We start from the raw sequence: 14,380 nt of genomic DNA, 5'->3' as shown, positions 1-14,380 counted from the left end.
GGGATGCCCACACCCTTGCTTGGCCCTGCAGCATCCACGAGAAAAGCACAGCTCCAAAGAGGAGCAACCGACTGCAAATTGCCAGGGAGACTAGGATGTCAAACAAATATTTTTCTTTTCACAACAGAACATAAATATTTGGCAGCACATTTAATTAAAAAAAGTCTAGAAGTTACTCAAAGAGATTGGAGAATGTTGCTATGATGTTCCTTTGCTTCCTAAAATATGACCAGTCACAGATGGCTTGCAGTAGGAAATATTAAATACATTTTTAAAGTGTTGTCTGGTTTGAACACAGATTGCATTTACACAGATACCTTTATTGGTGGAATGCCAAGATACTGTATTGGTTCAAACATGACCTTAAACAAAAAACTACTTTGTCAAAGCTAATGGAATATTCATACTTAAAATCTCAATCCCTGATAACATCTGAGAATTAATTTACATTTCAACACTGTTATTTTTCCCCCCCTCTTGCTATATTTCCCTTCACAAACAAGGGAAAATATCTGGGTTTGGTCAGTAGTGACTTTTAGGTTTTGGCCACAATAACCATTACGTTTTAAATCTCTGAAGCAGTTTGAAAAAACACCTATGTAAAGAATATTAAGTGACATGAGAATCTGGAAAGCCACTCAGCGTTAAAGAGTCAAACAGCAAGGATGCAAATACAATGAGCTGCAGCATGAAACACATTAGTAGATTGACTTCAGCAAGAAAATTAAAATAAAAAAAAAAAAACACAAAGACTTTTTTCAATGGCCGACATCTGCATGAGCACATTCCTACAGTGACTGAAGACTACCAAATCTGTGCTTTATAACCTCAGACCAAAGAGGTCACAAAGATTCTTGGTGTATTTCTTTCCCCTCCATAAATCTCCATTTTGAACGAGAACAAAAGCCTTTGGAAACACGGGCATGTAGCATAAAAACTGTTACCAGTTTCTAACTCCCTGCACTTATTGCACTGCCTCAGAGAGCTGCATGGTAAGTCTGCTCCAAGTGTTACAGCATCAGGTTGGTGTGGAAAAACCTACATGGTGCTTCTATGTCAAATGTTTGTCAGGAAACAGCAGCCAAGGAAAAGCAGGGACAACGCTGTGCAGATCTCATCACTCATTTTAAACAATCCAGATGTCCCAGCAGCTCCATGCTCACTGATGTGCGTGGTGCCATCCCTGCCTAAACCACACAGAGTCCTGGCAGAGATGGGTGCACACCACGGACCTCAGGTCTCACTGACCACATCAACCTCTCTGCTCCTGTGAAGGCTCTTACCTACCAGTGCACAATAATCTCTTGTCCCCAGCAAATGCCACAGCATCAGAGCTGAGCTATAATCTGGTTTTCCTTCTGCCCAAAAATACCCCAGTGGATGATTTATCTCTTCTGTCAATATTGTACTTGGCCCACAGCTTTGTAATCAACACAGATGAGATGAAACAACAGTCTTACAATTTGCTTTGTCCCTACGTGAGTACCAAACACGCTCCATACTCTTAGAATCAATAAACTTTTTCTCCTGTCACCATTCCCATTTGTTGCACTTTTCTTAGGCTGGCATGATTTTGGTTTTTTCCTAACCAGAAATCTCCCAAGCCCACTGGGGGTTTTGTGTGTGTGATGGCAAGTCAAACAGTTTTCCCCACTGCAAACAAACATCGCACGCAGGCAAATCATGTCCTGGAGTGAAGAGCAGAGGCAGACACTAGAGGGAGGATCGACTCACAGACTGAGCTTTTGCCAGAGCAAATTCCTTGGAGTGTGGCTTCACCAAGGAGACGGCTCAAGTGGCATGCTGCAAGAGCCTGCTGGCCTCCCTAGCACGCAGGCTTGCAAATCACTGTCTGGACTGAAGGAAGAGGGCATCTGACACTGAGAGTGAGCAAGACAAGATGTTGTTCTCTGCAAGGCTGCTCAGGGGAAACCATACCTGTTAAATCCAAACACTCCCATTCCAGGACAGATTCGGCTCTGTTACCCACAGGTATTGCAGCCTGGCTGAAAGGCCTATGCTTTGCCAGCAGTTCTGTGCAGGAGCACTGGAAAAACAACCAATATTTAATGGTTTGTTTACTTCAGTGAGTTCCGATTTTTTAATATCTGGACACTGCAGTGCTTTGACGTCACTGCATTAGAAAGGACAGAGCTCCATAATACAGAGATCTGATGGAAACACACACCTAAATTACAGGCCCAATTTCAAACAAATCACAGCCTTTCCAGAATAATTGTCTCCAGCAGTTTGAATTGACAAATAACTATGCAGGGTTACAAGCAAGCAGTAGGACTGCATGGAAAGGAACATGGTCATGGTACCTCCCACCTTCCTGGGTTTTCCAAGAGCCCTCATTCAGCTTTCAGACGCTTGCTCATATTCATGTCTAGTCTCTTGACAGCAGGGATTGGAAGGGGGGAAGAAAAGAAAGGTAGCTCCTTCACCTCAAGACCTTTGCAGGCTGAACTGCAACTAGGTAAAAAATTGGGACATGGAAAACATGAGCTGTACAGTTCAGGATGTGTTTGTGGTCCTGGACAGGTCATTCATGCTCAGAACAGGAACAAGCAAGGCTAAAAAACATCCTTAGGTGTGCCCATGCTTAGATCTTAACTATTCTTAAGATATGTTTGCCCCACTTGTCCTTGAAGGCTTCCAGCAATGGAGATCCATGCTCTAAACAAATTGCATTTAATCTTCTTAGGGTCAGATCTCCACCTGCAATATGGAGGCAATGCTGTTGCCTTTTCCACAGATTTGCTGTTTCCCAGGAAGATTTTTGGAGGCAGAGAGTTTCATTCACTGACACATCAATGAGAGTTTATTACAGTGGGATCTCCAGATGATGCTCAGGCAGCAAAGGGTGAAAGCAGCAAGTAGTTCACTGAGGAGGTGGTGAAGTACAGTTGAAAGAAAAGAGATGAATGCTGTAAACACTGGATGAGACTTGCCAATACCCATCTACACTTGACTGCAAATGAGGAAGATGTTATTCTTTCCTTATGAGCAATATCTGCTAACTTGCAAAGGCAGCAAGCTCTGGGCTATGTCCTATAGGGAAAGCTCAACACACAGCTAAAAGCCATTGCTAAATGACTTCACCATCCCCTCTACTGTAGTATGATCCATAAGTGGATCTATAGCCAGGAGCCATAAAATCCCATTAGCCCTGCAGAAAGGGAGGCTATTTTCTTCCAAAGAATATACAGTTGGTCAGTGGAATTCTCCCTGTGAGGTGAGAAATTGACTGAATGGCAGCAGCTGGCCCTTCACAGTATCATCTTTTCAGTCACTATGAACTCTCTATTTCCCATGGTATAGTTTTTCTAGGTTATACATGTAAAATCAATGCTTAGTTCATATAATCAAAATATGAAAAATGCCTCTAATTATGAAAGCACAAGGCAGAGACATGACTACAATTCAAGTTGTTATGGCTGCCAACACACACAGGAGGAAAGATCTGGATTCTAGCAAACCATCACAGAAGTCTCAAGTAAGCCCAGGTGTGAAGGAGGAGTCTTCACCTAATATGGACACATTTTTAAATAAGGGCCATGAAAAGGAATGAAAAGTGATCCATACCTAACAAAACTCTGTACCACCAAGACATCAGTGAACAGTTAATCAGCACTTCATGCCTAATCTTCCAACACAGATGTATCTATTAAAATTCTGTCCAGCACTGTGGTACTTTTCCAAAAATATCCCACTCATGACACTGCTCTCATTGGTAGCATCAAGTTGCTTTACCTCCACAATCCATAGCTGGTATTCCTCTAAAGCAACACTCTAGTCAGCTTTCTGGAAAGTCAATTACACCAAGGTATATTGGTCTCAGAATCTATCACCAAGGTGAGCCCAGTGCAATTCTTGGCAGGGCTCACTCTCATGTCTTCCAAGAACACTATGAATTTTCCTTCTTACAGGCTTGGTTTGCAGGCTTCTTGTCCTGTCCTTGTTGGACAGCAAGATGAATTGGCCCTGTCCTCTTTAATATGAGCTCTGGGTCTCCACAGAGGAGTTCCTGTAAAGCATTACCTCATCATCTCATGGTACACTTTCTCCTCCTTCTTTATAATTCCAGTATAGAAAGGAGGTTTTTGACCTCTGCTGACTCCCCCACTCACCCACCCCTGCAAAGAAACCTTTTCCCCTGCCTCGTGACAAAATAAGAGGCCTGACCCATCCCCTGTAACAGCTGGTAGGCCACTGAAAAAACAGATGCAATCTTCCAGAGGGTCAGCTAAGTTCAGCTGTCCCAGTTCTGACAGAAGCTGCTTCATCGACATATTCTCGCACACGTTTTTGTACCTCCTGGACTTGGACTCCTGGAAGCTCCAGGTGCAGCTTATGCAATAGCATCCTATCCTCCTCTATCTATGCCCTGATTGCAGAAGAACATTCACCACTCAAAGTAGTAGAGTTGAGCTTATGGTCACCATTCCTCCTCCTCCCATCTCTGTTTTTTTTATCAGCTGTTGCTGGGTGGTATCAATAGAAAGGGCTGTTATGCTATTAAGGGGTTTACTAATTTTTCACTTTTACAAATGATCAGTTTACTAGAAATAACAGACTTCCCTTGCCATGATGCTTTTCCCAAAGAATTACCAACTGGATGCACGCTACCAAAATTATTAATGCTAACAATCAGTAAGAATAAAACACACCTGTAAGCGAGCCAGAACTCGTTTTGGGGCTGCTGTGCCCATGGACCACTTCTGCTGAGGGTAAGAAATACCCAGGGCAGAGCCTGCTGCTGCCTGGCACAGCCCAGCTGCATCTCTGTGCTACGGGAGCTGAGCCTTAATGCTTTTCGATCCACAGGTCACAGGTTCAGCTCCCTGCTGTCGATGACTCACACAGGAGCACCGAACTAAAACTAGCAACACCAGCTTTTTTCTAGGAGAGGATTGAAGTGCAGCATTGATCTCAATGAAATATTTCGAGGGCAGAAAAATTCCACCACGCAAAGAGTGCGTGACTTCTCTTTAGTTTATTTTATATTTTTGTTCCAGTTGTCATTTTGAATTCAAACTCTTTGGAAAGCAGGCATAATAGTCTTAATGATCCCATTGAGCAGTTTAAATTCAAATTGTGGAGCACTCGCAATACCATGCTGGCAGCACTTTCCATAAATTACCCTCAAATTCAATACGTTGCTTGACAAAAACAAGAATAAAGGGCTTTTTACTTTAAAAAGAAGAAAACTTGTATCATAAAAAAAATATCTTTAAATTATAGTTTCTCTTTTCTGGTCCAATTTAAATTGTTACATAGTTGCTAAATTAGTGCTGTAATCCCTGCTTACAAATTGCAGAATTATTTTTAAAAATAGATGTAGTTTTACTGCAGGGAACAACCTTACACTTTAAACCATATGTGCTGCAGGAAGCTGCTCTTGCACAGCTTTCAACCAACCACACTCACGTGCACACAGGGTGAGGTTTACAATACCAGTGACACCGAAGCCAGTAGCAGTCTCACCAGAGATTTCAACAAGCACAAATTGAGTTAACACTGACATTTTAGAATGGTTAGCAAATTTAAGCTTTCCCAGGATGCTCCATGGCACCATTAACTCCAGTTGTACCATTTCTTAGAACATCAGCATTTCTCTGGTGTTCTGTTCTGAACTATCTTCTCCTGAACTACAGAAATTGATAGGCCAGGAAGTTAGAAGCTTGTAGGAGAAAACAACCTCCTTTTTTCTGCTCACAAAAGAAGTAGCTGGGGGGGGAAAAAAATGTGGAGAACTATGATCCCACATTCAAAACTGCACGATCCCAAGTTCAAAACCGGAGAACAGCAATAATCAGGGCCTGACTTCCATGCATGACTCTTCCTCCTTCAAGCACTTCCACAGCTTTAGTACTATGGAAAGATCAACTTCAGCTGCAAAAAATCCTTGTAAGTGATCTTTGGGGGTGGCTTTAAGATCATGTCCTCAATATCTCAGAGCACTCAGCAGAAACAGTAAACCTCAATCTCTGGGATCTACAGGGTTCTGCAGAGCATACCCACCACCTTCCCCTGCTCAAGCTTGACAGGCATGAGAGTTTCTTTCTTCTCCTTCAATCATTCTTCATTTCTAGCCCACCACTTCTCTGAAGTCTTTCATTTGACCTTGGCTATTTCTGCTTTCTTGTACCTTTCCCAGTCCCACCATGGTTCTCCCCTCAGGTGGGTCACATTGACTTGGACACAACAGAAGAAACCCTCAGAGGCCAGGAGCATCTGCAATATCTTGCTGCTTCCTGCATTAACTGCAGGAGCTCAGCCCCTCCCAGCCCTCACCTCAGAGGGCACATCTCCAGCTGCCAACCACGACACTGCCAGCAGAGGGGATAAAGAATGGAGGAAAATTTCCACGTCCTGGAGAAAGTTATCTGGACATCAAAGAACACTCCATTCACAAAACGGCAGCATCACTCTTGCCAGACTGGTGTCTGGTTAACCTTGTGTTCAGTCCTGACGATAACACAGTATTTGGACAGCAGACAGCTGGCACTGCTCAAACATCTTCCTCTTCAGTCTTTTATAACAACAGTTCCACTGATATTACTCTTAGCCTTTTCCCTGTTCTGAGTTCAGTGTTAAAATCTCTTCAACTACTTAGAGGAAGCGAACCAAATGTTCTTTTGTCAGTAATTTGCCCTGTAAGGGAGGGGAAAAGTATACTGATAACATACTGCAGACACAGTGTTCATCACGTGCACAGCAGTGCACTGGTTACGCTGGAAACCCTATCATGGTATTTCAGATGTTAACTTGACTGTCATAATGACTGGGAAACATCTGTCTCCTATTAACACTTTAGTTTTTACAGTTGCTTTTAGTTCAGCAAAAGTGTCTTAATGGAGAAGACTGGTACTCTTTTAGAAATAACATCAATAATGAAAGAATCCTTGGACGCAGAGCAAAACCAGCAAACACATTGGCAACAGAAGTCGTTGCACTCAGAAAATGTAACAGGAAATGATAGCGATGGGCTTTTTGGTGGAAGGACTTTTGTGTGAAAGAAATTAACTCTGGTACTCAATTTCCCATTAAGAAAAATATTTATTTTCAAACAGGTGATTGATTTCCTTAGCTGTTAATTCAGACTTTTGGGGAATTTCATCTTAATTGGATCACTGATAAATAAAACCAGAAACAAAAACAACAAAGAAAACCCCTTCTGCAGGCTATTTAGGCTTGGTACTGACTAACCAGTAATTAAATACAGCTCTTCACAGTAATCTTAATTATGGCTTCACTACACCACAACTAAGAAGAGTCACACAACAAGCTGAGAAGATTAGCCAATTCTAATTGTTGAAAGACATTTATTTTTGTTTTTGTGCATAGTTTTTGAGTGCATAATGCCACAAGTCACACCACTGCATTATTAAAAAATAATCAAAGACTTCAAGCATTTATATATCACAACTAGGCAAGTATTGGCTTATTTTCTTTATATAAATGAAGCCTCTATGGCTTGCATAAGAGGTCAAGAGTTTTGAACTTGGGGAAATAGGGATGTGTGCTGGAAATCAGTGTGAATTAGGTAGACGAGTAAACAAGTTTCACTGAATTACTCACACCAGCTGAGAGCCCTGTTTTCTCAGCTGGCTACTGCCATGAATTAGCTGTGCAGTCTTGGCCCAGTCACCCCTGCTTCACCTTCCATGGGAATTCAGATCCAGAGGAATTCAGTCCCCTTGACTTTCTACAGATCTAGGGTTACTAGTATCCAAGCTGTTTTCTGATATAGGGACGACTTTGGGAAACAACCACCCCCCAACAAAACCAAACACCAAAAAAAACCCCAAAACCAACCAAACAAAAAGCAACCAACCAAACAAAAAGAAACAAAAACCACAAACCAACCCAAACCAAAAATAATCAGAGGTCACAGTTCAGCAGAATCTTTATGGCTCGACAGGCTAGATTTTAAGCAGGTCATTAACTCTCAGAGTTCAGTATAACTGCATCACACATCTAAAGGCATCTACAGACAAAAGCAGTCAGACTGTGCCTCATCAATTTAAGGGTCTCATTCATCTGCAAGAAAAACTTGCAAGCCTAGCTCAAAGCCTCAGTGTACTTAGGCATTCATTATCCTACTGAAGCCCATGCAGGCCTCATTCCATTGAAAAATCAATGAGACATATGCTCTAGGACACAAATTCCTCAGGCCTAAAGCCAGTGGCATGGCAGAAGCCTAGATCCCTTGTAGATCTGGCTTCCAACAAGCTTAGAGTCCTAATCTTTCTGAAAGGCACTGAGACATAGGCTCCCAACACTTGTTTCTTCCACATTTAAGAGATTAATGGGAGCTTGGGTTTTTGGTTTTTTTTTCTTTACTGCATCAGACTGCCAGATTCCTGCTTCCCATTTTCCACTCACAGTACCAGCTGTCCAGCTACACATATGCAGCCCCATCAGCACTGCCATCCTTCCCCCTGCATGTGCAGCAGCAGATGGATCCAGACGTGTTTTGGGTTAACTCCATAACCATGTTTTTGTGGACTGCATGGATAAACATTTAAAGGCCCCTTCTGGTTATATAAAAGGAAGCTATTAAACGTTTACTCTTTCCTCTGTACTCAGAGCTGCAAAGCCGTATCACAGAACGTACAAACGCAGATGCAACCAGGCAATTATCGTTCCTTTATCCCTTAAATAGATAGAAGATAAATTTGAAAGAAAATGAGGAACAGAATCCTTCTCCCTTTCCTTTTTTATCCTTTTATCTCCCAATGTAGGAAGTTTACTGAACCCTTGCCAACAATTCACTCAGGCTAATGAAGTGTATAAGTAATGGGATTAAATAATCTTAAACCATTACTACAGTGGCTAATGCAGATGTTTTCCCAAACTAAAGCAGATGAGTGGTGTAGAATGCGTGCTTGATTTAAAAGAGAAGAAAAGAAAGTATCAATCTGCAAGCAGATGAAGTCAATTCCAGCCTGAAGTCAATGAAATGTTTAATTCCAGTTACATAAAGTTGCTCCAATTATATTATGAATGCACCTTCCTAAGTCTTCAGGGTTTTGCACGTGGTTAAACTTGCCACAAAATGAAACTTAAATTTTTTATGGTGCAATCATTTTAGTGCAAACAAAAATAGAAATTATTTAAAAGGCACATATTCCACCAAAAGACCATTTAGCTTTTAAAAGCGAATTAACAAGACCCATCTATCACTGCCACTGTAAATAAGAGAGAATCCTCCCTTTTTATTTTCAATATTTCAGTTAACAATCTCATTGTGAAGGCTCTGTAGAAATAGAAAGAACAATGAGATACTGGTGGCATTTTCAGAAATATTATAATATTATTGCTCGAATTATCACTGGAATGCCAGATATGTCAAGAAAAACATAAATTTTTATTTTCAGAAGTGTAAATCCAATTTTGGAAGGGTCTCAGATCCAGTGCTTGTAAGAACTCAAAACTGGAGGTTTAGAGAAAGATCTGTAAATGCTTTAATAATGTTCCAGTGCTTTTCTTACTCTAAGTTACAAGGATAATACTTGTACTAGATGCTAAGGTCAGACCGAGGTAAGGCATGAGGCACGTTTCTTTAATTTGCACCTGTGCAACTGGTTCCTGCTACCTCTTATGGGAGCCTCTTAAAATGTGCAGCTCTTCAGTGCAACTGTTGTTTGCTTTTAAGACCTTCTAGGAGGCACAAAATGAAATTTTAGAGTAATGTAAGCTTCAAAAGATATCTAATCCAAAAATCCTTAGTTTAGTAGAAAGTCTTCCATCAAGCAAGGCAAAAGTCTTGATTTTAGAAGTTTCAGCACTTTCTTGCATCCCACCTCCTTAATCTTAGTGGGCACCATAGTCCGTAACCATTTGGGTTTCAGGTTTCCTAACACAGAAAGCTGAGAGCCACACTACTGCTAAAAAATGACTGCACAGTCTGCTCCTTACAGAGATAAAACAATCACAAAACCCAGCTCTTTCTTCTGCTGTGTCCACTTCATTTCTGAGGCAGGTCAGACCAGGAAATGAAATTCACCCAGTAAGCTAAAAAAACCAGAGTTCTTCTGAAGACCATGAAAAAACCTGGTGCTCATGGTACTGCAACAGGGTTGTCAGATTTTAACTGTAAGGCAACTCCACAGCAATGAAACAAATAAATATTTCCAATGTCTCTGCATTAAAATCAGGGCGCAAAGAGGAACAGGTACTCACAATGTAGCAGGGTTCACAGTAGGCTTTCTTCTCCACGGCATAGAAAGGCTGTCCCCTCAGCTTGTTGTTGCACATTATGCAGGTGAAACACTCCACGTGGAAGACTTGGTCCATGGCTGTGCAACCAGTGCCTTCTCCAACAACATTCTCCCCGCAGCGGGCACAGCGTCCTGTTGTCAGAGGGAAAGGACAGGAGTCAAAGCAAGCCCCGTGTCTCAGCTGCAGAGAAGGTCATTCTGCTTGCCTGTGGCTGCACAGCAGGTGAAGGGGACCCAGCAGCTCAGTCCACAGAAAAACCATTTGTGCCACTGCTGGTTAAGATCCAGTGCCACTGGAAGGCACTCTGGTGCTGGCCCATATGAAAAGATCTGGAAAGGATTGAAACTGGCTCCCAAGACAGCGCTCATGTCAGTTCTGGTGCTGCAAGCCAGCAATCATTGCAAGGATCCTGAGCTCCAGATACAAACTACTCAGCTACCATCTAAGCCAGCTATATAGTCATCCTCAACTCCTCAGTTAGATGGGATAAACCTGTGCCTTAAGCCTTGCTTCCACATGAAAGGATTTTGTGGTAGGAGGCCTCATAAAGCTGCCTAGTGGCAGCACAATTGTTACCATTTAAAGAGAAGTTTTTACTTGTACAGCTTAAACCAATTCTCTCAATGGAGCCAATTACTTTTTTTTTCTGTTTGAAGATTAATACAGATTAAGATATTGTGTCTATTTAAAGCACAGAAACTATTCCTAAAGAAACTGATGTGTGGATACTTTATTCTTACCATCCTTCAAGAAAGATGTATCAGAAGCTGCTGGTAAAGACTCTAAGTACAGACAAGCTGTAAGAGCTCTGTCTGTTTCTGAAAAAGGTCCTTAATGTCACACACAAATGCATAACAAAAAGTCTGCAGACACACTTTTATACAAAAGGCTTGCTGTCTTGTTCAGATTGCTGCTAAAGATGTTATGTGGCAGACAGATTTAAAGTGAAGACAAGATTTTCTTAGATCATGGGAAAAACCTTTCCCTAGGGAAGATTGTGATGCAGAGATGATGGAAGAGGTGGGTGGAAGGCACACCTTTGCCATTTTTCTCTGCCATTTGAGTTCTAGAAAATGGAGATAGCCCCTGAAGGTCTGATGTCCTTACACAACAATCAGTGTTGAAAATGGAAGGTATTAAGGACAACCTCAGCTACCCTACACAGGAGAACCCCACCAAAAGTAAGAGAGCAACTATGATCTGGGGCATTAGCCCACACAAAATGGTACTCTCCAATTTAAGAATAACTGTGGTAACCCCAGCCTTGGGGCCCTGCACTTCTGCAAGGCTTCATGGGTGGAGTAGTGTGGTCACTGGAGATAGGAAGCAAGAGCTGAGGTACAAGTAGGAAGGCAGACTGAGTTCAATACAGAATTATTCATAAATGCATATACAAATAATATGTACCTGATAATGAATAATCCAGAAATTATACAACGTTCTCTCATACCACGGTCTGTGTTTATTGGCCTTTTCATGCAAATACTGCATAACCTCTTACAAGGACTTGGACATGTCTTGTCATTGCAAGAGCTGGGCTGCTGTCCTTCCTTGCTCGGTGCACTGTCAATGTCCCCACACTCATGACTTCTTTCCAGCCTGTCCCAGACTCCAACAAGCTACATTCAGGGAACAAAGCATGTAAGCTACTTTTGGATCCCTCAGGATGTGGCAGGATGATATATATACACACATTTGAGATATATTAGGAAAGCTTGGAAAAGAACCCAGATCATCACGATTTGCTACAATGGCATAACCGTAGTTGGCTTTATACAGGACAGACAGTTCCCAACTCAAACAGCTCCCAGCCTGAGCAATGTGGAGGGAGAAGTCACCAGATGAATCCAGACAAGACTGGAAACTCCCCAAATGGAATTAATAATGCTGTATTTAAACTTAAATTTCCTTAGCATTTGTTTCTAGTGCTTTGATTGTCACTGTTGTGCTTTAATCACTCTCCTCTAACACTTCTAGTGAGGACTCCTTTTTTATGAGCAGAAAAGGAACTCAGGTTTCCCAGCATGGTGATGAGGCTACAGAGCATGGGGGAAGAATGGAAAAAAACATGAGGGCTAGGAAGGAAAAAACCCAAACCCACTGGAGAGAACCACAGGAGCAGCACTGCGTTGGGAAGGAGTCAGAAGACACCTCCTGTGTACCATAGCAGAACCCTGCTCAGCTCTGCGTGTGGACAGCACGGAGCTGCTCCAGGGCCTTCTCCAAACATCTCGTGTAGCTGGGCTGTAATACGAAGAGACGACTGGGGAGCAGTTAATATCTCTATATATAAAACATGAAATTGAAAGCCATTAGTGTATTACTTTACACAGTGTTTTTCCAGAGGGAATATTCCGCTGAAGAATTTATTTTCCCTAGTGTGCCATTCTGTGATCATCCGGTATTATTTTTATGAGGCATTTGGACATGGAATAATGTAGTGTCTATGCAAACACGTCTCAGCTTTCTTTGTTAACATCTGAGCAGAACATGTGGGAATCTTTTCTTCCCCTCCTCTTCTCACATTCATAATTTAGCCAGCTCTTGTGTATTTCAGCATTTATCTTCCTCTTTGACCAAGGCATGTCTCCATTTGCTGAAGAAGCTGTCTACATGGAGACCCTACTTCTGGCTGTACTTGTGCCAGGAGACCTGGGTCTGTTTCCTAACTCAAATACATACTCTTGTAATCTCTGACAAGTCACTCGGTCCTCTCTTCCAGCAAAGGGCATAAAGACATCTTCTCTGCCTCCCAAAGGTACCCTGAGGCTACATTCCTCCACACCTCTGAGGTATTCCCCAACTACACTGCTGGTGGTCAGATGCAAAGCAAAGAGTAGCACAACAGAAGTGTTGACCAACTTCTTCCCTTTAAGTTGGTTTCCTGAGGATTTCCTTCCTCTTTCTGGGTTTTTCCACAGAATATTCCCATTGAGGCAGCGACAGACTTAACCTGTCTACATTTATGAAAAGTCCAGTTTCTGCTATTAAGTACACAGACAGAAATACTCCTATAAACTCTCACACAGGAAAGATTAAAGAAAGCTTCCTTTTTTATAAGTTTGTATGCAAATTATAACACTGTGGCCTTGAGCAAACCATGTTTTTCATGAGACATGGCCACTCCAGTGAGAATCAAAACACAAGCTCTGTGCCTAGCAACTCTCTCCCAACTGACTCACTCACCCAAAAGGTAAAAGCAAATAAGCCAAAATATTCAAATCTGGGAGCTTACAGTTGGGTGGCTGGATCCACCTAAAGGCATGTGGGCAAATACACAATCGATGTGGTGTGCAGCAATGTGACCAGTGGAGACTGCACCTTCTGCAGACCTTGGTGCCACCTGGGAACTCACAAGACTTTTGCAAAAGCTTGTCTCTTCTCCCAGGTCCTGCAACTTGCTCAAATGTAGTTGAGCATGGCTATTAGTTTCAAGTGTTGGTGAGGGAGGAACTGACAAGCACATGCACACAGGCAGCAGGATTGCACAAGCCTCATTTCCTTAGAAAACCAGAAAAACCCCACTAAAAACAATGTATCTATCATTATGCCCGATAAAAACAAAACAAAGGTCTGCTTTTCCTGTGTGCCAGTTACCAACGGCGAAGGTATTTGTGGTTGGGCTCACCACAATTAAGTGCCCACACATGTTCCCCATTTTAATATTTTCACACTGGCTCAAATAACCCAGCCCGTTGTGTGCAGAATACCCATGAGTGAACACAGAACAAGTTGCTTTGCTTATTGGGAAAGAAGTAGCAAAGGCAAAGTTTGCAAGACTCAAGAACAAACAGATTGCACAAAAAAGATTACACAAATAATCTAAGAGAAAAATAGCAGGCAGCGTATTACAGTAGAAACATAGAACAACGTGACCCATTTGCTTCCCACAGAGACAAACAGCATTTAAAAGGCAGCTTAAAGACAAAGGACAAAATTAGCACTAAACTGCAAGAAGATGAAACTATGTCATTTCAACATTCTTCTTTTGCCCCTTCAGCCCTTTTTAGATCCTTTTTCAAGATCAGTTCAGCAAAACTAGAAGGCGATATGTTGGCAGCAAGCCTGGGAGACCGGAGTCCTCTGTTTTTGCACGAAAGAGGTTCATAACCTTGGCTGTGCCATGACCTTCCTTCAGCCCAGCCCA

The 14,380-nt window shown here is 42.1% G+C and overlaps 1 protein-coding gene across 7 annotated transcripts in view; it reads right to left on the bottom strand.

Annotated features, from left to right (window-relative positions):
- Nucleotides 1-14,380, bottom strand: part of LPP (LIM domain containing preferred translocation partner in lipoma) — a 314,289-nt gene that overhangs the window by 35,687 nt on the left and 264,222 nt on the right. For all 7 annotated transcript variants that reach the window (XM_085069373.1, XM_085069375.1, XM_085069378.1 and 4 more), the window contains one exon: nucleotides 10,195-10,364. In XM_085069373.1, the coding sequence (XP_084925499.1) occupies nucleotides 10,195-10,364 (170 nt within the window). The remainder of the gene's footprint in view (nucleotides 1-10,194; nucleotides 10,365-14,380) is intronic.

Source organism: Lichenostomus cassidix, chromosome 9 (assembly GCF_008360975.1).
Source record: "Lichenostomus cassidix isolate B80296 chromosome 9, HeHo_3.0, whole genome shotgun sequence".
NCBI classification, from domain to species: Eukaryota; Metazoa; Chordata; class Aves; order Passeriformes; family Meliphagidae; genus Lichenostomus; species Lichenostomus cassidix.
The sequence above is the reverse complement of the archived record's forward strand: the minus strand, read 5'-3'. Positions and strand labels throughout refer to the sequence as shown.